The sequence below is a fragment of the Giraffa tippelskirchi genome, chromosome 11 (assembly GCF_054371585.1).
Source record: "Giraffa tippelskirchi isolate mGirTip1 chromosome 11, T2T-mGirTip1v1.2.pri, whole genome shotgun sequence".
NCBI lineage: Eukaryota > Metazoa > Chordata > Mammalia > Artiodactyla > Giraffidae > Giraffa > Giraffa tippelskirchi.
This window is the reverse complement of record NC_137285.1, coordinates 53,894,403-53,921,006: the sequence shown is the minus strand read 5'-3', so window position 1 is coordinate 53,921,006 and position 26,604 is coordinate 53,894,403. Positions and strand designations below refer to the sequence as shown.

General features: G+C 39.3%; 1 protein-coding gene across 1 annotated transcript in view; it reads left to right on the top strand.

Moving 5' to 3' along the window:
• FREM3 (FRAS1 related extracellular matrix 3) overlaps positions 1-26,604 on the top strand; it is a 76,073-nt gene that overhangs the window by 16,438 nt on the left and 33,031 nt on the right. Inside the window, 2 exon segments of the mRNA XM_081543637.1 lie at positions 21,103-21,167; positions 21,170-21,251. Of these exon segments, the coding sequence (XP_081399763.1) occupies positions 21,103-21,167; positions 21,170-21,251 (147 nt within the window).

Genomic DNA, 26,604 nt, shown 5'->3' with positions numbered 1-26,604 from the left:
GCTACTTATAATACACATAGCAGAAGTCAGAACTGCAGTAAGACTAAAACACATTTTTCAGGCCTTCAAGATGATGTCATAATAAATCTATGTTTATCATTAAATGAAGAAAGCCCAGTGGAAAATAGTGTAAAGTCATAAAGGATGTTACATTTTCATATAAAATGCATTTATATACTACATAAACATGAAAATGTCTAAAACATAGATAGAAAGATGTTAAAATGGTTTACAACGGCAATGATAGATGGTAAGTTGTTTTTATTTTCTTTTGATTTTTCCTTACATTTTCTTGGGTAAATGCTTTTTCAATGACCATGATTATTATCTGAAAAATTCAGCTGCCGTTTAAGAAAAATGCATTCTTGAATACTTTAGAACCATCTGGTTCAATAATATAGATTCAAGTGGCTAACCATGTGATACTGGCTTATAAATGACTCAAAACTGTCCCACTTAATAATGCAAAGAATTCAAAAATTCAAACAAAAGAGAATCAGGGCAGATGCTTCTCAGGCGGAAAGTAATCAACAGTTAGGCTTGCTGACTCTTTCCTTCATGAGTCCTTCCTGGCTGTTTCTTTAATTCCTTTGCAAAAGGTGGCCAAAAATGAGTTGCCAGCCCTTGGGTAATCTACAAGCAAGGCAGGAGCAGGAGGAACAGAAGACAGCTAGAGGGGCAGAGGGAGCTTGGCACCAGTGTGTCCATGTTCAGTAGAGCCATTTGTTCAGAGCTGTGAAACATACAGCCACACAGGGCCAAGTTTGCTGATTTGGTGTAAATATAACTTTGTATCAGCTATCACACTATCATATGCTAGTTAACTTCTCTTTGTGTCATTCGTGATTCAATTAGATTTTGTTCATTTTTGTTTTATACTTGAAACTATTGATTTTTTATTGTAGTTGATTTACAACGTGTTCATTTTAGGTGTACAGGAAAATAATTCATTTATATATATTTTATATATATGTATATGTTTTAGATTCTTTTCCCTTATAGGTTAGAAACCATTGATTCTCTACAGAAAGATAGAAAAGGTACTTCCTATTTATCTTTATCTATTTATGTTTAGATCACCTCAAAACTATTCAGTCTCCCCTCAGCCTCACTTCCTTTTTCTGTTATGGAGGCCAGGGCTGGAGTCTGACTGTTGCTGCTGGTATTTTTTTGGTTTGTTTCTACTACAAATTAATCATTTTAGAAGTGGCAACACCTTTTTACAATACCCAGGATTGAGCCATATTGGGGAACCCATTCAATGAATGGGTGAATGATAAAGAACATATTGTTAACAACCTTAATGACACACTAGCACAGCCTTGTTTTTAGCATTGTTAATTATACGTACAACGGAAAGCTTTAAGTCAAAAATTTTGCATTAAAATACATGAACACATAAGCATTTGTAGCATACCTAATCTAAAAACATGTAAGTGCTTGTAATCCCTCAGATGTCTTATCAATATTTTTTAAAAAATAAATGCATGTACATGGTTAAAGAATAATAATTAATAGAGAATTCCCCGGTAGTCCAATGGTTAGGACGCCAAGCTTTCACTGCCAAGGGCGTGAGTTCAATCCCCACTAGTGGAACTAAGATCCCTCACAAGCCAAAAATATTTTTTTTAATTTTAATAAAATTTTAAAAAAGAATAATAATAATTAAACTGTATTGATACCTAGTCCCTTTCCCCAAAGAGAAACTGTTCATTATATTTCTTTACAAAAAGAAAATTATTCATAGCAGAATATCCTTTTTATTTACACAGAAGAGATTGTTTTCTATTCTCAGTTCTAAGCCTGGCCTGCTTTAACTTAAAATACATGTATATTACATATGATATATGTACTTATCAATTATGTACTAGAACCAACAGATCTACTTTAACAGCCTTATTCTTTTTAAACAATTATATAATATTTCATTTTATGGCTGTATTTTGCTTAATTAACTGGTTATCAAGTAAAAGCCATTTTTTTCTTTTTCGCTTTCAATGCTACTATGAACTTTATCTTAACTTACATTCAAATACAAATGTATATTTTTACTTAGCAGTGAAAATGCTGATTTAATCTGGCTATTTGAATGTCTAAAACATTCTCACACTTTCTTAAATGTCATACTTGCTTCAGACATTAGAAGACTTTTTCATACAAACATGCCCAGACTGACGTGAAACTGGGGCAGAAAATACGAGAGAAGTTTATTCCAAATTTAATAGTTAAATTTACTTCTAATCTTTAGAAGTAAAAAAAAGTATGAGCAAGAGAAAAAAAAATAAGCAAAGGCATTTTTGCTGTTAGAGGCACCAAGAATCCTTTGGAATTGTAGACAGGTGGTAGGTCTTGCTTATCTTGCTCTGCCAGGGCTGACACTGGAAGAGTCTCCACCTCCAGTGTTTTCAAGGTATGTCATGTTGAACACGCAAGGAAGCCTGCAGTTACAGTGTGCCCCAAGACAGACCTCTTGTCTGAGTACAGATCAAAACAACTTTTGGTAATTAATTTCTAGCTCATTAGTCAGTTGCATCGTGGGCACCAGTGTGCAATAACAATGAGAGAGACAGAACCGCATCCATTTAAATGTCCCATAGCAGAGTTTGGTATAATCACCACCCTCTATAAAATATTACACATCCATCCTGGGTGCTTGACTCTTGTACCTTATTCATAATGTAAGAACAAATGGCTCTTAAGCCTTCTAATTTGAATCAATGCCCGTCCTTTATTTTATATAATGTAGCTTGCCAGCACTTGAAAAAAAAAATGGCTGCTTTTCCCATGTCCTTATACCAATTAGAGTTCTTTAGACTTAGTTTCCACATAGAAAATTAAGTGGGGATTTGAGATAAGTGTTCTTTGTTCTTTGAGGCAAATGTGAAGTGATTTCCAGAGAACTTTCTCAGTTCTCTATTTGATTCTGCTAGTGCTAAACCCTCTGGGTTTTGCGGTATTTAAAAAAAATAAAAATATGTGCTCAAATAAAACAAATTCAAACAATACAGAAGAGTATAAAGTGAAAAGCAAAAGTTTTCTTTCCTGTTCCCATTTATGGTCCTATTCCACAGGAAGCCAAAATCTCTCTCTGTGTGTAGGGGTGTGTGTGCATGCATGCACGCACACATACACAGCTCTAGCTGTAATTAAGTCTTCCATTAATTTTTAAAGTCCTGGAAGCCTGGAAGATAGTAGATAAACTTAGACTTTACTTATTGGTGAAGTTTTAATCTTCCTATAAGAGGAAACCGTTTACAATCGTACCTTGGCCTATGTATACTAGGAAAAGAGGAAGAGAAGATAATCAGGCTAATTAAATTGATTCAAACAGTGAAATAATAGAATACTGATCATGATCTGTGTTAGAATTGAAATGCCTCCCTGACAGTACCCGACATATAATTGATGTGCAAACATGTTGGTTGATAGACGAATAAACACAAATTCATGACAAAAATTCCAAAGATAAATTCATTTTATGACAGATAGAGGTTGAATGTTTAATTGTAGCTGTGATTTAAAAAAGAATAGTGCTCTTTTAAAAATTGTGAATCACTGTGTCATACACCTGAAACATATAATATTGTATATCAACCATATCTCAGTTAAATATTTTTAATATTTAAAAATTTAAAAATTAAATAACATTGATCATAATTGTGGATTATTTGTAAGGAGACTTTTTATAAATAAATAAACATGTATTATCTGATCAACAATAAGGAGCCTCAAAGAAAAATAGCTTTGGTCTCTTTGAGTATTGCATGAAAGCATTTTTGTTCAATGTTTTTCCCTATACTATAAAACACGAGTATATTTTTCATCAATTTATTTTTTTTTAATGATGCAATTTCACACACAAAAATAGAAAGCCAGTTTGAGCATGCAATAACTTAAGAAAGTTTCAGCACAAGAAAATAATCACACTTTTCAAAGATGATTAATGAAAGGAGAAACCACTTTTGAAGGAAAAGAAATGCCATGAATGATGGGTCTTCTAATATTCTCTACTAGTAAATCAATACTTGCTATACTCAGGCATACATAGTGTGTAATTTGATCACATTGTTGCGTACCTCTTGCTTTTCATTTTCCAGTTGCTAAATATCCTGATTTGCACTCAAATTGATTTAAGAAACATTTTATTGCTTGAAAAGAGAATTTATTGCTTGAAAGAAGCAAGATCAAGGCTGATCTTGTCTTGCTTTATCTGGGCCCTTGAATAGTCACTTCAGGGATAAATTTAAAATAAAAGTTTACAACCTCAAGATTAAGTCTTAAATTCCACCTGCATGCATATATAGCTTCCCAGGTGGCGCTACTGGTAAAGAATCCACCTGCCAATGCAGGAGATGCAAGAAACACCAGCTCAGTCCCTGGATCGGGAAGATCCGCTAGAGACGGAAATGAGGAAATGGCAACCCACTGCAATATTCTTGCCTGGAGAATCCCATGGACAGAGGAGCCTGGAGGGCTATAGTCCAGAGGGTTGCAAAGAGTGGGACACGACTTAGCAATTAAACAACAACTACTCTTGTCCCAGGTATCATACTAGACATTTAAATACCTTAGTAAGGAGGGAAGGAAGCGTTAGGCGCTCAGTTGTGTCCCACTCTTTGCAACCCCGTGGACTGTAGCCCACCAGGCTCCTCTGTCCATAGGATTTCCCAGGCAAGAATATTGGATTGGGGTTTCCATTCCCTTCTCCAGGGAATCTTCCCAAGCCAGGGATCGAACCTGGGTCACCTACATTGCAGGAGGATTCTTTACCATCTGAGCCACCAGGGAAGCCTTCTCATTTAATCTCCAAAATCATGAGATAGATAATATTCCCCATTTTATGCATAAAGAAGGCAAACTTTGATGGCATTGAGTAAAATGATTATTATTACTAAAGTTATTAGCACGTGAACATCCTAAGGGAGTCATGTGGAAAGATAAGAAAATCACAAAATCCTAATCCTTCTAAAACTAAGTCACTATAAAAATTATCCTTAACGCATTGATCTGGTTTTTGTTCAAAAATTATGTGTTTCTCTGGAAAGCAGAAGACATTTAATTTATAAGAAAAATTATAGGCTAACATCTGGAGGCTGATGTTTATATACAACACAGACATAAAACAGATCCTTTGGTAAGGGGACGACAAGGGGCATGAACGCCTGAATGACCCCATTCCCACTCTCGGGAATCAGAAATCACAGCGGGTTGGATGACCCATCCATAGTTTTCAATGACTGGAGCCACTGAAGACAATATTTTTAAAAGAAAAATTATCTGCAGATTGCATTCTGACTAACCTTAAAATTAATCAAGCTGCTGGGCATTTTGCTTGTCTTTGTTCATCAGGACCCAGACACACTGGGTTGTCTCCCTGTTTGACAATGACTCAGGCTCTCCTAAAGTGATTTATAAAAAAAATAGGAACAAATATGTGTATATCCATCTATACGGTTTCTCTCAGCTTAAATTGATGAGACACTGACAGAGAAACAAAATATATGTAAGAAGTGCAGAATGGATATCAAACCCTGTACCTATAGTAAAACATGTTAACATATAGTCAAACGTTTAACATATAGTAAAACATGTAAAATAGAACTGATATTTTAACCTGGTTGAATTTCCTAGCAATAGCACAAAACTAGAAAGTCAGTAGCGATATGATATCAGCCCCTTGATAAAATCTCAAGCCAACATTAGAGGTAAGGAATAACTGATTAGGTGATCAAGCATCACAATGTTTTGTCATCGACATGCAAGTAGAATGTTCTGTTTTTGCTTATGTTTCTTGCCAGTCGTTTGAGACGGTGAATACAGAAGTTATTGTCACACAGTGTGGCATAGCAGAGGGAGCATTAGGGCTCCAGATCATAGTTAGTGACATTATCAGTATCCCAAATCTTGGCTCTTAACTGTCATGTTTTTCCTAACTCTCCTTCTATTCTCTATTCTCATTTTCTCCCTCATTTTTCATTTCTCCAGCCCAGGGTATGGAATGAGCTCTGGATGTACATCGTGTTTATCCTGTTCCGCTATTCTTGGCTCGCTTTCCAGCCACGCCTTTGCTTCACCTGTGGTTTTGTTCACATGACTCAATCCTGCTGCTGCTGCTGCTAAGTCGCTTCAGTCGTGTCCGACTCTGTGCGACCCCATAGACGGCAACCCACCAGGCTCCGCCGTCCCTGGGATTCTCCAGGCAAGAATACTGGAGTGGGTTGCCATTTCCTTCTCCAGTGCATGAAAGGGAAAAGTGAAAGTGAAGTCGCTCAGTCGTGTCCGACTTTTAGCGACCCCATGGACTGTAGCCTACCAGGCTCCTCCATCCATGGGATTTTCCAGGCAAGAGTACTGGAGTGGCGTGCCATTGCCTTCTCCGGACTCAATCCTACTTATACCCAATTTTTCATTTGGCAAAATAGTTTTCAGGAACTATAGCATCCTTTGATTAATTTATCAAAGAGTGTCTGCAGAAAGCTAACAATTCTGCTATTAAAATAATCCTGACGTAACAACTATCTGACCTGAGTCATATCTAATAAATATGCCGAAGGTGTGAGGATATTGTGTTTTTTTAATATTCATTTATTTGGCTGTACCAGGTGTTAGATGAAGCATGCAGGATCTTCTGTGCATCGTGCGGGGTCTTTCCTGTGGCACACAGACTTGCCCTGTGGCACACAGACTCGCCCTGTGGCACACAGGGCGTGAGCTTAGTTTCTTTGTGGCATGATCTCAGTTCCCCGACCAGGGACCGAAATCGAGTCCCCTACAAATCAAGGTGGATTCTTAACCCCCGGACCACTAAGGAAGTCCCTAGTTTACTGTTTTTAGAAGTAAACAGTCTCTGAACATAATGTGTTGTGATGATGTTTAAAAAAGCCAAGAACATTAGAAAACTCTACTAGAAAATGAAGGGCTAGGGAAAAGAGGGAAGCTGAATTCGCTTTGAGATTGGTACATAAAATGTTTCACTCATTCAGTGAGCTTCAAGGAGCACCCATCTTCTGTTTAGCAATCAGAGAAGGCACTAAGCCATCCTTAGGGCAGGGCCTCTGGAGACTGGCAGTATTACATCTGGAAGCATCTCTGGCTGGGAGTGATTCAGTTGAAAAAGTTTAGGTAGACTGAAAATGGCCTTTGGTCTCTGCTTCCTGTGATGAAAGAAATGTGGAATATGCACTAGTTGGCAAGGAATTAGGAGAAAAAAAAATGGGTTTCTTGAGACAGCGGCGGTCTAGTTATGTGGGGTTTTTTTAAGTGACTGGATATAATTACTGGAGTTAAATGACTATTTGGGGAAAGACTTGCAATAGATTGCCATTAGTATTCCACTGTACGTGCATATACTCTGTTTTATTTATCCATCCTGTTGATGGATACTTGGGTTGTCCCCACCTGTTAGCTGTTGTTAATAATGCTGTAATGAACACTGGTGTACAAATGTCTACTCAGGCCCCTGCTTTCTGTCCCTTTGGGTGTTTACCTAAAAGTGGAATTGCTGGGTCTCATGCTTATTTTATGTTTCCTAGTTTTTAACAACTGTCAAACTGCTTCCCACAGCAGCTGTAGAAATTTCTCTTTCAATGTTCTGATAATTGTATTACAATATAATTGGTTTTTACATAATCCTGTGCATTTTCTATAATCAATGCATTTACATGATCCTATGCATTTAGAGACATTGTTCTAAGAATGTAGACTGCCAAGGGGCTTCCGTGGCCCAAAAATTTCCAGAACCTCTGTACATTGCCTTCTCTTTCAGCTAAGGCAAAATAATTTAAATCTGTAAAATCCTGTCAGATGTTTGGTGTCAGGAACTAAAATGTACGGTCATTACAAAAATAGTGATTTTTGCATTATCTTAGAAGTACAGCACAAGTGGGCTATACTAATAACATTTTAAAAATGCTTTCAGAACCAAGTTTTCCTGATTGGTAACATAATCAGCATTTCTACCAACAAACATATTCTGAGAAAACAAAACATGCAATTCAATGAGTAAGTATAAGTTAAGGCCTTTAAATACACCAGAGCCTATGGGCCCGTTAGACAAATACACTTTGAAAAGTGAGACAGTTCCTAAAATGTGGTTGATTTTATCATCAATTCTATTGGAGTTCTGAAAAGAAAGGATGAAATGGGTGGATGGCATCGTGACTCAATGGACATGAGTTTGAGCAAACTCCGGGAGATAGTGGAGGCCAGGGAAGACTGGCATACTGCAGTCCATGGGTCACAAAGAGTTGGACACAACTTAGTGAATGAACAACAAAAAAAGAGTGAAAAATATAGTGTTTCAACAATTTGTGCAGAGCTGTAGTCAGTGTAAAACATTGTGCAACACATTCATTCACAATGTGCAACCAACACCCTGGTTAATCAACACCTTTGATTCATTAAGCATGAAGGGGTGATATTTTTCTGCATAATTTCATCTTTCATGCTTTAAATTGATCTTCCTTTGTAGCTTTGATTTTTCCCTCCTATGAATTCATTTGTTAGGAAAAAGAGTCCCAATTAGGGGATTGCTGGTGCATGAATGTTAGGGTTGTCTGGAGGGAATCTGTGACAGATTTCTACGGAGACTGTAGGTCCTAGCCAGAGCCTTACAGTTCTAGGACTCACTGACCTGAAAGAACCACCTGATGTGGAAATGAAGAGAACAGCTCTACTACAGCCATTCCCACCAGCCATTTGCTCCTTGTACTCTCTCTTTAATTCCACCCTGGATCCTTACCTTGCCCAAAGTACTCTCTGCACAGTATATCACAAAGTAGATGGCATAATGGAAAAAACACAGGTTTGGAAATACTGTTTCACAAGTTACTGTTGGGCAAGTTAGGGATGGTTGAGTCTTCCTTTTCTTTAAGGAAGAATTCCAAATGTCAAGGAAAATGAGGCCAGTCCAGATTAGTGGTTGGCACTGCTTTAGTCATAGTTGTTTAGGAAGAACGTGGTATATACATCACATGCCAAAATCTATAAGCCACATTTGATGGGAAGCAAGTAGAGCTAAAAGACTGGAAAGAACTGGATTCACTCTGAATCCAGTTATCTCTTCCTTTTACATCTACTAACAATCATTTTATTATTTTTCCATTACACTCCAAGTTGCTAACGTTAATTTGTAGACAAAAATGTGTCATACTAAATATATTTAAACCAGTAGTCCGTCTAAGGTTATTAGCCCATTGCTAGCCACCGTTTAGCTTGTATAAAAATTCTTACCATATGTACCACCTACTAAAAAGGGCTTTTTTAAAAAATTTTTTGATGTTTCAATCATTCTGGCAAGCAAGAGGAGGGTCCCCTACTTCCAGAATTACTTAATAGGCATACATTATCCTTGTGACAATATTTGTTTGTCTAATTAAATTACCTGGAAAGTTTTATAAAAACTTAAGTCTATTCCCAACCCTCCAAATACTCTTATTTGTCTGAAGTAAATCCTACACATCAATGTTTTGTAGCAACTCCCCAGGCAAATGTGATGTGTAGTCAAGTTGGAAACTAGTAGGCAAAATTTTGAAATAACCCGAGTGTGCACTTCAGCAAAAATAATTTAAAAAAAAAAGCACATCTCACACACACACTGTCACAACCACACACAATCAGAAAGGGAATAAGAGAGAAATAAAGACACAGAAGACAGGAAACCTAGACTATTCTGTATGTGTTTGACCCCAGTTACAACATTTCTTTCCATTTTAAATGTCCCCTGATCATTACATAATAGTATCCCATATCCAATTACACAGCAACATAATTCAAACAATAATACATATAATCCAAAGTTATCAAAATAATTTTTCCCTGGTGGCTCAGATGGTGAAGAATCCGCTTGCAATGTGGAAGACTTGGGCTCCTTTCCTGGATGTGGAAAAGCCCCTGAAGAAGGGAATGGCAACCCCTCCAGTATTCTTGCCTGGAGAATCGCATGGACAGAGGAGCCTGGTGGGCTACAGCCCATGGGGTGGCAGAGAGTCAGACACGACTGAGCAATTAACACTTCCACTTTCAGAATATGCTGTAAATGATTTTCTAAACTGAATTTTCCTTTACCATTAATATAGACAAGTATCAGGGATTCAGTCCGGATTGTCACAGACCTATGAGCTGTGACCTATTCTGCCATCTTTTATTCTTGCCAGTCATTTCCTTTCTATTTTCCTTAAGGGTCCACAAGATTTATGGATTTGACATTTGATCGCTTTAGTGGAAACCACTGGGATTGTTTATAGCTTGTGTTGTTTTAAAAAGGACTTTTACTTTCTAGAAAATGAATATTCTACCCAAGAGTTTGTAAGTTGAGTGGAAGCTTTTCATTTATCTAGCAATTGTTGATTGGTGGTCTGGCAAAAAAGAATTGCTGACAAATGGAAGACTTCCCTTGGAAGGAAAAGTTCAGCTTATATTCTTTGCCTGATAAGTGCTTGCCAAGAAGGAGGCTAATGACATCTGTTGGCTCTCTGGCTAACTAACAATGGAGAAGATTGCTACAGAGTTGTATCTGTGGTTTACTTTAACTCTCAGTCTTTCCTCCCTAATTATTGTTTTGTCAAACCTCAAGAAGAAGTCTCAACCAGAGGTCATCCTCCATTCATTTAGAGATTTGTTGGAGGGTTCTAAGTTTTGACCAAACCCACTTACAATACCACGTCCATACACTTGGCTCTAAAGTCTGGTCTGTGATCAGTAGAAGTTTATTTTTACATCTTCATGAGGCTTCCTTTTGATCTTCTTTTTCTTCATGTGAAAGTTCATGTGGCTTCTCCTTTCCTATGATAATATGTATGAGTCAAATTGCTCTTGGAACAGTCTTGTATCTCTTTTGAGCATACAATGTTCATAAGCTGGGTAGGGATGTGAAAATGATCTTTTTCTTCTTAGGAGAATAGGTGACTATTTGAGTCGCTTGTCACTGACAGCATAGTCACACTGGTGCCTGTGTCCTGTCATTAGACACTTAAAAGGAGCTGAGCGACTTGGTTTAGTAAGAGATTACATCTTCCTAAAGCGTACAGTGCATAGGGCTTTTTGGAAAATGGTCTTTTTCTTTCTTTTCTTCCTTCCTCCCTTCCTTCTTTCCCTCCTTCTTTCCTTATGCTATCTCATTTCTAATGCCAAACAAGGACAAATTTATGTGACCATTGTCATGGGATCAATGTCTAGAACATGAGAAGAATTCTGACTATGAGAAGTTTAAATAATAGGTACTCTGGAAATGTAAAGCATTTTTTTTTATCATTTTAAAGATTTCTATAAAACAATCAAACTTAAAGATTGTTTCATACTGTATATGCATAGTATTTTGTAGAAGAAAAAGCTCAAAGTTAAGAATCTAAAAGCCTGGCATGCAGGCATGCAGAATAAAACTACAGTTTTATACTATGATACTAATAGATTTTTAAAATCATTATCTACATTCTCATGAAGCAAAGCAATAGAAGTAATACATTTACAGATTGTACACAGGTTAAATTATTAGCAGTTCTCATCCTATTCTTCAAATCTACATTTATGTCAGTTTTCCTCCAGGAGGCATTTCAGTTCAGCTCAGTTCAATTGCTCAGTCATGTCCAACTCTTTGTGACCCCATGGACTCCAGCATGCCAGGCTTCACTGTCCATCACCAACTCACAAAGCTTGCTTAAAATCATGTCCATCGAGTTGGTGATGCCATCTAATCACCTCATCCTCTGTTGGCCCCTTCTCCTCCTGCCTTCAGTCTCACCCAGGATCAGGGTCTTTTCCATTGAGTCAGTTCTTCACATCAGGTGGCCAAAGTATTGAAGTTTCACCTTCAGCATCAGTCCTTCTAATGAATATTCAGGACTGATTTCCTTCAGGATTGACTGGAGTGTGATCTCCTTGCCGGCCAAGGGACTCTCAAGAGTCTTCTCCAACACCACAGTTCAAAAGCATCAATTATTTGGCACTCAGCTTTCTTTAGAGTCCAACTCTCACATCCATACATAACTACTGGAAAAACCATAGCTTTGATGAGATGGACCTTTGTGGACAAAGTAATGTCTCTACTTTTTAATATGCTGTCTAGGTTGGTCATAGCTTTTCTTTCAAGGAGCAAGCGTCTTTTAATTTCATGGCTGCAGTCACCATCTGCAGTGATTTTGGAGCCCCCCAAAATAAAGTCTCTCACTGTTTCCATTGTTTCCCCATCTATTTCCCATGAAGTGATGGGACTGGATCTTCGTTTTTTGAATATTGAATTTTAAGCCAACTTTTTCACTCTCCTCTTTCACTTTTATCAAGAGACTCTTTAGTTCTTCTTTGCTTTCTGCTGTAAGGGTGGTGTCATCTGTGTATCTGGGGTTATTGAAATTTCTCCTGGCACTCTTCATTCCAGCTGTGCTTCATCCAGTCCAGTATTTCGCATAATATACTCTGCATATAAGTTAAATAAGCAGTGTGACAATATGCAACCTTGACAAACTCCTTTCCCTATTTGGAACCAGTCTGTTGTTCCATGTCCAGTTCTAAATGTTGCTTCTTGACCTGCATACAGATATCTCAAGAGGCTGGTAAAGTGGTCTGGTATTCCCATCTCCTGAAGAATTTTCCACAGTTTGTTGTGATCTACACAGTCAAAGACTTCGGTGTAGTCAATAAAGCAGAAGTAGATTTTTTTTTTAACTCTCATGCTTTTTCTATGATCCAACAAATGTTGGCAATTTGATCTCTGGTTCCTCTGCCTTTTCTAAATCCATCTTGAACATCTGGAAGTTCTCAGTTCACGTACTGTTGAAGCCTAGCTTGGAGAATTTTGAGCATTACTTTGCTACTGTGTGAGATGAGTGCAATTGTGCTGCAGTTTGAACATTCTTTGGCATTGCCTTTCTTTGGGATTTGAATGAAAACTGATCTTTTCCAGTCCTGTGGCCACTGCTGAATTTTCCAAATTTGCTGGCATATTGAGTGAAGCACTTTCACAGCATCGTCTTTTAAGATTTGAAATAGTTCAGCTGGAATTCCATCACCTCCACTAACTTTGTTCATAGCAATGCTTCCTATCGCCCTCTTGACTTTGCATTCCAGGATGTCTGGCTCTAGGTAATTGATCACATCATCATGGTTATCTGGGTCATTAAGATCTTTTTTGTATAGTTCTTCTGTTTATCCTTACCACTTCTTCTTAATATCTTCTGCTTCTGTTAGGTCCATACCATATTTGTCCTTTATTGTGCTCATCTTTGCATGAAATGTTCCCTTGGTATCACTAATTTCCTTGATGAGATCTCTAGTCTTTCCCATTCTATTGTTTTCCTCTGTTTCTTTGCATTGATCACTGAGGAAGGCTTTCTTATCTCTCTTTGCTATTCTTTGGAACTCTGCATTCAAGTGGTTATATGTTTCCTTTTCTCTTTTGCCTTTCACTTCTCTTCTTCTCTAAGCTATCTGTAAAGCCTCCTCAGCCAACCATTTTGCCTTTTGCATCTGTTTTTCTTGGCAATGGTCTTGATCACTGCCTCCTGTACAATGTCATGAACCTCCATCCATAGTTCTTCAGGCACTCTCTCTATCAGATCTAATCTCTTGAATCTATATGTTACTTCCACTGTATAATCATAAGGGATCTGACTTAGGTCATACCTGAATGTTCTAGTGGTTTTCCCTACTTTCTTCAATTTAAGTCTGAATTTTGCAATAAGGAGTTTATGATCTGAGCCACAATCAGCTCCTGATCTTGTTTTTGCTGACTATATAGAGCTTATCTGCCTGGAGAATCCCAGGGATGGCGGAGCCTGGTGGGCTGCCATCTATGGGGTCGCACAGAGTCGGACATGACTAAAGTGACTTAGCAGCAGCAGCAGCAGCAGCATAGAGCTTATCCATCTTCAGCTGCAAAAAATATAATCAGTCTGATTTCAGTATTGACCGTCTGGTGATGTCCATGTGTAGAGTCTTCTCTTGCATTGTTGGAAGAGGGTGTTTGCTGTGACCAGTGCGTTCTCTTGGCAAAACTCTGTTAGCCTTTGCTCTGCTTCGTTTTGTACTCTAAGGCCAAATTTGCCTGTTACTCTAGATAACTTTTGACTTCCTACTTTTGGATTCCAGTTCCCTATAATGAAAAGAACATCTTTTTTTGGGTGTTTGTTCTAGAAGGTCTTGTAGGTCTTCATAGAACCGTTCAACTTCAGCTTCTTCGGCGTTAATGGTTGGGGCATAGACTTGGATTACTGTGAAACTGAATGGTTTGCCTTGGAAACGAACAAAGATCATTCTGTCATTTTTGAGATGGCTCCCAAGTAGTGCATTTCAGACCCTTTTGCTGACTATGATGGCTACTCCATTTCTTCTAAGGGTTTCTTTGCCCATAGTAGTAGATAAAATGGTCATCTGAATTAAATTTGCCCATTCTGGTCCATTTTAGTTCACTGATTCTTAAAATGTCAATGTTTACTCTTGCCATCTCCTGTTTGACCACTTCCAATTTACCTTGATTCTTGGATCTAACATTCCAGGTTCCTATGCAATATTGTTCTTTACAGCATCAGACTTTACTTCCATCATCAGTACATTCACAACTGAGAATTGGTTTTGGTTTGGCTCCATGTCTTCATTCTTTCTAGAGTTATTTCTCCACCCTTCTCCAGTAGCATATTGGGCACCTACCAATCTGGAGAGTTCATCTTTCAGTGTCCTATCTTTTTGCCTTTTCATACTGTTCATGGGGTTTTCAAGGCAAGAATACTGAAGTGGTTTGCCATTTCCTTCTCCAGTGGACCACATTTTGTCAGAACTCTCCTCCATGACCCATCCACCTTGGGTGGCCCTACATGGCATGGCTCATAGTTTCATTGAGTTAGACAAGGCTGTGGTCCATGTGATCCTTTTGACTAGTTTGGTCATTTAATCATTCAGTAGGTATTTATTGAGTCCCAACTAAATGCTGGGAACTATGTTATGTACTATGTGCTTGGAGAAGGAAACAGCAACTCACTCCAGTATTCTCACCTAGAGAATCCCATGGACAGAGGAGCTTGGCAGGCTACAGTCCATGGGCTCACAAGAGTTGGACACGACTTAGTGACTAAACCACCAAACCACTATGCTATGTGGTAGGGACTGCATTATGAAAAGCCATGAGCAGTCAACTCCAAATATGCAGTAGAAAGAGAGTCAGACATGGAGACAGTTAACTGCAGTACCACGAGAGGCACTACCAAGGAAGTATGTATATAAGGGGCAAAGATGAGAGATCGCCCAGGGAAGTCTCATCAAGAAGTAATGCCCAATCTGGGCTTTGAAGGATGAATAAGAGTTTTCAGAGCTGAACTCAGAAACAGCACCAGGAGTTCGGCAAACTGCACATAGCTTAGTATAGTTGGCTTACACATTCCAAGGCAGCAAGAGAGGAGGAGAGAATGGAGAGGTGGAGAGGATCCAGATTGCAGAGAACTTTTCACATTTTTTAATTTATTGACTTGCTCTGTGACCTCAAGTGAGGCATAGTTACTGAACCATAAGTACTTCATTTGCCAAGCAGGTGATTCATTTGTATAATGTCAGGTGGGCTCACTCCTCTTCAAGGTTGCTGTGCTGATTGGATTTTCATGTGAGGTAATGGATATGAAAGGACTGGGTTATAATATGCAGCCGGGGTGACGATCATGCCTCTAGATAAGCCAGTGCACTTCTGTGCCCAGATAGGTTGTGTGCCTTCCAGAGATTTCCTTCTCTTTGCCTGAGCTTAGGGCTCAGGAGAGCTAAGTACTCACATTTAATGTATCAAATTACACCAGCTTAGACTAGTAATATTATTGTTTGTCCAAACTGGGACATAATAAGTTAATATGTTTTCTCTATAGCTGTGATGGTACCAGCTAATAAGGAAAAGCAGAAAAATCATGAAACATTAAAACTGGATAGAAAAGGTTCTAATTCCACATGCTCATTTGAGAGAAGATGAAATGAGGTCTTGAGAAGGAAGCATCTCCTCAAGGGCTACCCCTCTAGTTAGTGGTGCCCCTAAGACCACAGCCTCCATCTCCTTCCCCTGAGTCCAGCTGTCTTCTCACTGCATCCTGACACCTCGCTACGTGTCAAGCTGAGCTACACAAAATTGCTGACATTATTTCCTGTGGTTTGATCTAATAGAACCACCTGCCCAGCTGGCCAGCTTACTGCCAGAATTCCTCTTCCTCCATGACCTCTGCCCATGGAGGAGGCTCTCTTCCCACTCAGATTCCTGCCAAGCTGCGTTGAGGGAAATTCACACTTTTCCAAAGCTTCCACATCCATTATCACATTTGATCCTCATAATAATCTCAACACAGAGGGAAGAAGCTCTGAAAGAAAAGTTGTATTAAGATATTGCCAAATAAATATTTTAGAAATAAGATAAATGGTTTGTTTCACACAGTCAGTAATTAGAAACATGAAAATGAGATGTAATACACAGATGATGCTCCTAGATGTGGTGCTTACCTAGTCAGGCACTGACTGGCTCTCCAGGATACCGAGGGCCATGATCCCTCTTGCTGCCTCAACAGCCCCATTAGTCTGGTGGGTGGAACTGGAATTTGTCACAGGTGTCTACTTGATAATGATAAATCAGAACTCTGTCGAGGGCAACTTATTTAAATTGCTAGATTGTTGAGGGAACAAAGACCCCTAACATCCCTGACTTAAAGCATAGTAATCAAATATAGTGTTTACCTCGAACGGGAAGGGAAAAGAAAATAGAGTGAGATACATTTAGAAGAAAAGATTTTTTAGTTCAATAGAGGAGGTTAGCCCAACACTTTGTATGGATCTATCTAGATTGTATTCAAATATGAGAATGATTACTCTGATCTCCAAATAGGAAGTTGCTATATTACATTACATTGTATTACATTACACTACACTACACTATACTACATTACATTACATTCTCTGGAATGAACAGTATGTTTCATATCTTCCTTGAATCGTGTACACTCTAGAGAAGGAAGGCACAATGTTTTCTCTCTTCCAGTTAAGCCATATGGAACCCCAACTCCCAAACAGAAAAGGCATTGCAACTGGTCATGTAATCAGTGTATTTCTACTTTCCTACCATTAATAGTTGGAAAATAGGAAATTGACATTTATATACTGGGTCTGTATCTTATTATCATGTATGTAGATTTGTGTAATCATATAATTAACAAACAGAAACTTTTTAAAATTTACTACCATTATTATCTAAAGTGTTGCTGTGAGAATTTGGGGGGTGATTTTATTTTGTGCCAAAAGCAGCATATAGTGATGCCCCTATTGAGGCATACAAAAGAAGCTAAGAAAAGCTCATGATCTGTATTTTTTTTCACATTGCTTCCACTGAGTTTATGTTGAAAAACTCTAAGAAGGAGGCAAAGGGCACAGAAAACTTGTATTGTTGTCCTTAGCAGTAACATGTTGGGTTCATAGTATTTGAAATGGAGAGCCAAATATATCATCAAAACAGTTTGGGGATATCTCCGAAAAGAATATACTAAATATCTCTTTTAAAAACACATAAAACCTGCCACCCTCTGCGGCTCACACCTGCCCAGCAGGTAAGCACAAAGATCTCTCCCTCCACCACCTGTCCCCAGATTTCCAAAGACTGAAGAAGGGGATTTAGAAGCATTGCATGGAAGGAAGCTTGCTGTACCTTAGGTACACAGCGAGAGCCATGGCTGCTGATAGCTTACCTGTCTGCCCTGGGTTACCCTTGCCAACTCTTTTCTGAAAAACCTGATGTGAGCATACAAAAAACAGCCAATCATTTCTCAAAAAGAGAATGGGCATGAACCTTTGCAGCTGAAAATTTCAAGAGGAGACAGTTATCCTTCCCAGCCCCGGAACATGAGTATTTGCACCCACTAAAGGGAGAAAACCAGGCAGGCCAAGGAATCACCGAATAGAAGTGAATTACACAAAAGAAATAGGAGTGGAATAATCAATATTCTTGTGCAGCAAGGGGATGTGACATTTTTTCAGCTAACAAAGCACATTTCTTAAATTGCCACCTACAGCTCCAAGTTCAAAAGGAGACAGACAGAGGTTGAAAATGGTGATCTGTCTGATATGCAATTTGATGTTTTCTCTTACCCAATTTTCTAATTCTTTTATCTCTCTTTTCCCTGAATGTATAACTCTATTTTAAAAGCCCATTCTGTTTGTAATCTGTGGACATGCAGCCGGAGCTGTATGCATCCAGTCACAACCCACAGGAGCACGTTTCTCTCAAGGAGGCACTGCGAAGCATTTCCAAATGACTAATGACATTAACTGACGCTTTGTGACAATCGTTAGTTATACGTATGATTTCCAAATGCATGACGAATAAGTGCTTATGGAGTTCAAATACATTATCAAGTTGTATTATGCAGGTAGCCATAGTAGCTAAATGCTTATGACAATGAAGCTATCTGAAAATGGCATGGAGTACGGAGGAGCCTGGTAGGCTGCAGTCCATGGGGTCGCTAAGAGTTGGACACAACTGAGCGACTTCACTTTCAGTTTTCACTTTCATGCATTGGAGAAGGAAATGGCAACCCACTCCAGTATTCTTGCCTGGAGAATCCCAGGGACAGCGGAGCCTGGTGGGCTGCCATCTATGGGGTCGCACAGAGTCAGACACGACTGAAGCGACTTAGCAGCAGCAGCAGTAGAAACAAAAGTATATGTAATATTACATTTTTATTGAGTAATTATTAAATATTTATGATCAAATATCCTATTCAGTTAAATCTTTTTCCAAGTTCAGGGCCATAAACCATTAACATTTGACAATGGCTGCTACTTTATCCTTCAGGATTTGATTTTGTCTACTTGAGCATCTGCTTTCATTAAATTCATTTTCACAGTTGTCTTCAGGCATGTATAATCTCTTCTTTTGGCTTTTAAAACTTAATTTTAACTTTTATATCATTGCATTTTTGAAAGAATTAGCAAATAATTTATATCAAAATGAAATATTCCTGAATACAATATTTAGATAAAACACTTATTGTATGATTTCTTTTTTTTAACCTAATAGAATTGTGAAACATAAATGCATTATGCCTTTCAAACTCAGCAAACTATAAATTCCACATTTGGTTGTTTTGCTCCATTATTATTTTAATTATTGATTTTTAAATCATTCCTTTTCCAAAATTCACCTTTTGTTCACTCAGGCGCTTTCCTTGTCCTCGTGGGTCCGGTCAGTGCCTGTTCACTGACTCCTGTCTCCTTCATCTTGTTTGCCTCCGCTTTTTCTTATTTGTTTGCAAACTATACTGCCTAGCTCAGTGCCTGGCACATGGAGGGTGCATGTTGCTCCCTCTTTATCCCCATCACCTATTATGAGCTTACATTCTCATTTTAGAACATTCAGTTCAGTTCAGTTCAGTCGCTCAATCACATCCAACTCTTTGCAACCCCATGGACTGCAGCACACCAGGCTTCCCTGTCCATCACCAATTCCCAGAGCTTGCTCAAACTCATGTCCATCTAATCAGTGTTGCCATCCAACAGTCTCATCCTCTGTCAGCCCGTTCTCCTCCCACCTTCAATCTTTCCCAGCATCAGGGTCTTTTCCAATGAGTCAGTTCTTCGCATCAGATGGCCAAAGTATTGAACCTTCAGCTTCAGCATCAGTCCTTCCAATGAATATTCAGGACTGATTTCCTTTAGGGTGGAATTCTTGGATCTCCTTGAGGTCCAAGGGACTCTCAAGAATCTTCTCCAACACCACAGTTCAAAAGCGTTAATTTTTTGGCACTCAGCCTTCTTTATGGTCCAACTCTCACATCCACACACGACTACTGGAAAAACCATAGCTTTGACTAATATGGGCCTTTGTCAGCAAAGTGATGTCTCTGCTTTTGAAAATGCTGTCTAGGTTGGTCATAACTTTTCTTCCAAGGGGCAAGTGTCTTCTTATTTTGTAGCCGCAGTCACCATCTGCAGTGATTGTGGAGCCCAAGAAAATAAAGTAACTGTTTCCATTGTTCTCCCATCTATTTGCCATGAAGTGATGGGACCAGATGCCATGATCTTAGTTTTTTGAATGTTGTATAATACACACATTCCACATTGCCAATAAGGCTGACCATCAGCAGAGACCTGTGACCTAATACGGGTGAGACAAAATCAGATAGAGACCTTATAGCCTTGTCTGCTGCCCTCTACTTGCGTAATTTTTAGACTTTTACACATCCGAGTTCAAGACACAGTACTAGGTTTCTATAGTGATAAAATAAGAAAACATAAAATGGGCACTGTCTTCAAGGAACTTCTAGACCAGCGTGTGAGCAAATGGATACACAAATAATACAAAGTAGTAAATCAGAGGGCAGAGGAAGAAAGCCAAGCAAAGGGGCATGAAGAAAGGAAGCAAACAAGGGAGGCAGCAAGGGAAGGATGGAGGTGTTAAATGAATAGAATTTAAAACTACTAATCTTGGGACTTCCCTGGCAGCCCAGTGGTTAAGATTTTAACTTCCAGTACAGGAGGCACAGGTTCGATCCTTGGTCAGGGAGCTATGATCCCACATGCCTTGCAGCCAAAATGCCAAAACATAAAACAGAGGCAATATTGTAACAAATTCAATGAAGACTTTAAAATGGTCCACGCCAAAAAAAAAACCTTTTAAAAAATAAAATTAAACTATCTACTTTTAGTAGTAGTTTAGTCACTAAGTCGTATCAGACTCCTATGACCACACAAACTGTAGCCTGCCAGGATCCTCTGTCCTTGGGATTCTCCAGACAAGGGTACTGGAGTGGGTTGCCATTCTCTTCTCCAGGGGATCTTCCCAACCCAGGGATTGAACCCAGGTCTCCTGCACTGCAGGCAGATTCTTTACAAATTGAGCCACCAGGGAAGCCCTTTAGAATTCTGGTGCCTTAGGCCTTTCAGGAACAGACCCACAGTAATAATCCCACACCAAGCAGGGGAAACAGGGCTCTAAATGGTGCTCATAGCACTCTAAAAAAAAACAAAGCCCTTTTCCTCTCTATATAAAAATGAGCACTTATTTTTAAAAACTCTTGACTTCAGAAGCAAAATGTAAACTTTGGTCATTCGTATTTTTTCATCCAATAGTTCATCTAACATCTCTTTGACCCCTGTCAATTACAGGAGGAAATAAGCTAACAAATCAACCTTTCCACCTCTCCTGGACTTGGATTGCATTGGAGAAAGAGTATATTACATTGTGGATGAAGACTCCACATTCTTAGAAGTGACCCTGACACGCAGAGGATTCCTTGGAGAAACATCCTTTATCAGTAAGTAACTTTGAGTTGGTTGTTGGCAAAAGGTAACATAAACATGAAATTAAGGCTTAAAAATAAGTATAAGAGAATAGACTGGAAGAGAATCAGATTTGGGGGAACTTCTAAAAGATTAATGTGTGAAATTATGCCATGGTTTTCACTCCATGTGAGTTACAGGTTTATATACAGCAATTTTTTCTTCTTCTATTTTCCCCCTTTCTCTTTCAAGCCAAAGGACTCTAGGAAAATTAAGACATTTCATAACCATATACCACAATCCCCAAATCACTCAGTTTCTTCCCAAATTATTTTTAACCATAGAATCAATTCTTATGCTCAGTTCTAGCTATTTCTTTTAAAAATTACTTACGAGCACATGACACATTATTGTGTTTAGTTGTAGCTATTTCTTTTGATTATGTATAATTGCTTCCATCCTGCTATTAGGTTATAAATTCCTCCAAGATATGTACAGTGTGAAATTTTTCTGTGTTCTACAAAGACCTATGCCTCTTTGGGGTAAACGGATATATAATGCCTACATAATACATCCCATTATCATCACTAATAATCAACAGTAATTGCTCTAATGTGGCATTACATTTTTATAACATCTCTAGCTGCCAGAAATTTCAGAGATCATTTTATCTTTTTCACAATTTGTTGTGAAGACAAATAGAAGACTATAAAATGCCTTCATTTTACAAGTGGGCCTTGTGAATTTCCGAGACCTTTGGGATCTAATTAGAGTCCTGCCACAAACACTGGAGAGAAGCCAAGAGGGAGATGGCTGGGAAGAGGCAATCAAGGAAAGGCAAGCTTTTCCCAGGTCTATTCTCCAGGCTCGGGGTGTCTGAGTTAGGACAGTTCTCCTAGGAGAAGAGGTCAGCCAGAGAGCACCAGGATTTCTGCGTGGCCCTTGGCCTCAGTTACTACCCAGAGGTTACTTGTAGGGTTCTGTCTCCACGATTCTTTATCTTGGGGATTTCTCAAAGGCAAAGATTGGGGTTTTTATGTCAAGAGGAATTTTCATATCCTGTCTGACTCAGGGGAAAAAAACTGTCCATCTTCCCAGAGTCATCTGAATATTTGTAGAGGAACTAAACTCCTCAGAGAGGTGCAAAGGTCTTCCTATCTGATTCAGCATCTCCTGGTACACTACTATCTCCGTGTCCTGCTTCATCGCTTCTTCACAGCACTAACGTCCCTGACAGGCATCTCGGGTCCAGCTGTCCACTGTTGTTTCCCTCAGCAGATTTCCAGCTCCAAAAGGGCAGGAACTACATCTTGGGTGATGGTCAACCCTCAAAACAGCCTGGGACATATGGTAGTCACCCAATATTTGTTGTTATGCGAACTACAGTCAGCTCTTTTGTTCTCTAAAATGTCACTTAAAATGACATCAGGGACTTCCCTGGTGCTCCAGTGGCTTAGACTCCACACTCCCAATGTAGGGGACCTGGGTTTGATCCCTGGTCAAGTAACTAGAGTCCACATGTAACTAAGACCTGATGCAGCCAAAAAACTAAATAAATAAATATTAAACAAACAAACAAACATGTCAAACCACAGGAGAGAATCTACGAAATACCTTACTCAGGGCTCTAGGAAGCCCTCCTAATCCCCTCACCCTACTGATGCTGGGGTCAGTAGTCTAAATGTTAGCACAGTGCCAAAATCTGTTACTGAGCACAGGGTCCAGCTGCTCACTACTCAAAAGTCAATAAAGAAGCCAGGTTAGCGGAAAGGAATGTTTGCTTTATTTTCAATGCCAGCGATAGTGGAGGTGGGAGGAGGTGCTGATGACTGTCCAAAGGCCAACTGCCCGCTGGCGATCTGAGAACAAGAGCTTTTATAGATAGAGGGAGGGGGCTACAGGGAGAAAGAGCCCAGTCACCTCTGAAAGTCTTCTTGAAATTGGTCATCAGTGGTCTGGCCAGATCATCTTGATTGTATTAGGTACAGTTAATCTTCAATTCCAGAGTGGATTTGTTTCCATTTCTTGAGGCCAGTTCTCAGAATTGTGGCATCTTATGCCATGGCTACTGTCTGGTCATCTTATAGTTAACTTCTTCCATCTGGCAGCATCTATAAGGCCGCTCCCAGGATATGGCTTAGAATATTATCTATAGCCCTTGAGAAGGAACTAAATGTCCTTGACTTTGCATGGTCCCTAGCACACATGAAATACTCAATAATGTTATCTTCCATTATTCTTTCATGGCTTTCATACGTCAGAATTGAAATCACCTCTTTATCTCCCCCAAAGACTTGTAAACCCCTCAGTGGTAGTGGTGGCCGGACCTGATTCAGCATTACCTCCTTAGCACCTGGTAGCCAGTACCCACCAAAAATTAAGTAAGCAGCCACCTGCCCACACAATTTATATAGCACTGCTCACTCACTCTGTTTAAACTCTGGCTGAACACTGAAGAAAACAGTATGGAAGTTTCTCAGAAAACTAAAAATATAGCTACCATATGACCTAGCAATTCCACTTTTGAGTATGTGCCTAGAAAAAACAAAAACTCTAAGATGCACGCACCCCAGTGTTCTTAGCAGCATATTTACAATTGCCAAGACATGGAAGCAAGCAAAGTGTCCATCAAAAGATGAATCGCTAAAGATGTGTTGTGTGTACATATGTGTGTGTGTGTATATATATATATATATACACACTATATATATAGACAAGCTAGTGAATATAACAAAAAAGAAACCATTCAAAGACAGAGAACAGATTAGTAGGTTATCTGTAGGTGTTGGAGCAGTATAGGGATAGAGGAGTAAGAGATACAAACTATTACATGTAAAATAAGCTAAAAGGATATACTGTACAACATGGGGAATATAGCAAATATTTTATAATAACTATAAATGGAGAATAACCTTTAAAAATTGTGACTATTTCATACATGTACATTATTGTACATTTGTAACCTATATAATATTGTACAACAACTATACTCCAATTTTTAAAAATGAGTAAAAATAAAGTGTAGATGAGGATACACCCCTCTTCCATATCTTCTTCACCTCAACATGGGACCAAAGAAGACACTTCAAAACTGGACATCCATTCTCAGTTAGCAAACTAGGATGAATGCAGACTTTCTTCCACGCTTTTGAAAAGTCAGCTCCTGCTCTTCTATCCTGGAAATTATTTTCACACATTAGAGCTTTGGGTGTCTTTTACATGAGATCAGATTCTCTGAGAATGAGACAGAGCACGTGGCACCAGGAGCTAGGAGTCTCATTTTACGTAAAGCTTTTTCATGATAACTGGTGTCAGGTCATGATATCTGACTTCACACATCAAACAACTGCAGAGTCTAAACCTTATCATGAGGCCTGAAATGATGAGACATGGGTGTTTGTGCTCCAATGGGTATTCACAGGGGTGTCAAATCAAAGCCGAATGATACTAGAATACTTCTTGAACATTCTGTGGAGAGAGGGGAGGATCAATTCAGTCTTGAGGGGCTACCAGCTGCCACCTTTGTATCTCACAATGAGTATTTTTCTTGATTCTTAAAAAATTACTTATTTTTGGCTGTGTTGGGTCTTCATTGCTGCACGGGCTTTTCTTTAGTTGTGGCGAGGGAGGGCTACTTTCTAGTTGTTCTATGCCAGCTTCTCATTGCGGTGGCTTCTCTTTATGCGGAGTACAGGCTCACGGGTGCATGGGCTTCTGTAGTTGCGCACATGGGCTCAGTATTTGTGGTCTCTAGGCTCTAGAGCACAGGCTCAATAGTTGTGGTGCACTACCCCTAGCCGCTCTGCGTCACGTGGCATCTTCCCGGACCAGGGATTGAACCCAGGTCTCCTGCATCAGCATGCAGATTCTTTACCACTGAGCCACCAGGGAAGCCCCTTGATTTTTTTTTTAATGTATTTATTTATTTATTTTTGGCTGCCTCGTGCCACGTGTTGGATCTTAATTCCCTGAACAGGGATCGAACCCATGTTCCCTGCATTGAAAGGTGGAGTCTTAACCACTCACAGTGGGCATTTTAACACTATTGTGTTGTTGTTCATTTGCTTCAGTAATTTGTTAGTTCCTATTTCCTAATACCACTGAAATCTATTCCCAGCTCTCCATCTCCATCAACAGTGCCCTAATTGTCTGGAAAATTGCTAACAATTTTCTCACCATCAAAAATCAGTAAGCACACAACACTGTAAAGTAACTATGCTTCAATTTTTTAAATGGTTAAAAAATCATGCATAGGGGAAATCCTTGGCAGTCTAGTGAGTGTGATAGGGCTCTGTGCTTCCACTACAGGGATATGAGTTCGATCCCTAGTCGGGGAACTAAGATCCCAAATAAATAAATAAGTAAAAATAAAGTTTTTCTTAAAAAAAATATGACTACAAAGGTTTTTTTTAAAAAAAATCGCACACAAAAGAAACACATTAGTAGATAAAAACAAAAAAATCAGTAAATGCATGAAAAATCAAGCCATCATGACTAAATGTCTGTCTGAGAAGATAACCTATAGTTATCCTCCCAGAAGGGCTTCCCTAGTGGCTCAGTGGTAAAGAATTTGCCTGCAATGCAGGAGATGTGTGTTCAGTCCCTGGGTCAGAAGATCCCCTACAGAAGGAAATGGCAACCCACTCCAGTATCCTTGCCTGGGAAATCCCATGGACAGAAGTGTCTGGTGGGATATGGTCCATGGAGTCACAGAGTCAGACTCAACTTAGAGACTAAACAATAAATACTCTCTGCTGCTGCTGCTGCTAAGTCGCTTCTGTCGTGTCCGACTCTGTGCGACCCCATAGACGGCAGCCCACCAGGCTCCCCCACCCCTGGGATTCTCCAGGCAAGAACACTGGAGTGGGTTGCCATTTCCTTTTCCAATGCATGAAAGGGAAAAGTGAAAGTGAAGTCGCTCAGTCGTGTCCGACTCCTAGCGACCCCATGGACTGCAGCCTACCATGCTCCTCTGTCCATGGGATTCTCCAGGCAAGAGTACTGGAGTGGGTTGCCATTGCCTTCTCCGATAAATACTCTCAGAGACTGCAGAAATGATCAGATACAAAATATTAACTCAATAATGCCCATCGCTGTTATAGTCACCAGTAGTCCACCAGTGAAACAAACAGCCCAAGGTCTCTACCTCCATGGGGTTCACATTCTAGAGTCCAAATGTTATAGCCACGCGTTCCAGGAAGCAACTCACTCAGAAGGACAATGCAGATAGTGGAGTGCAATTTATTACACCAGGGGGCCCAAGGCAGAGTCTCCTCTTAGCCAAGGACCCCTGTGGACTTTTGTGAAAACCTTATATACCTTAAGTATACTGCTCAAGCCCACATCCCCAAATTCCTTAAACCTAGCATGGAAAGTGTTAAAGGGAGA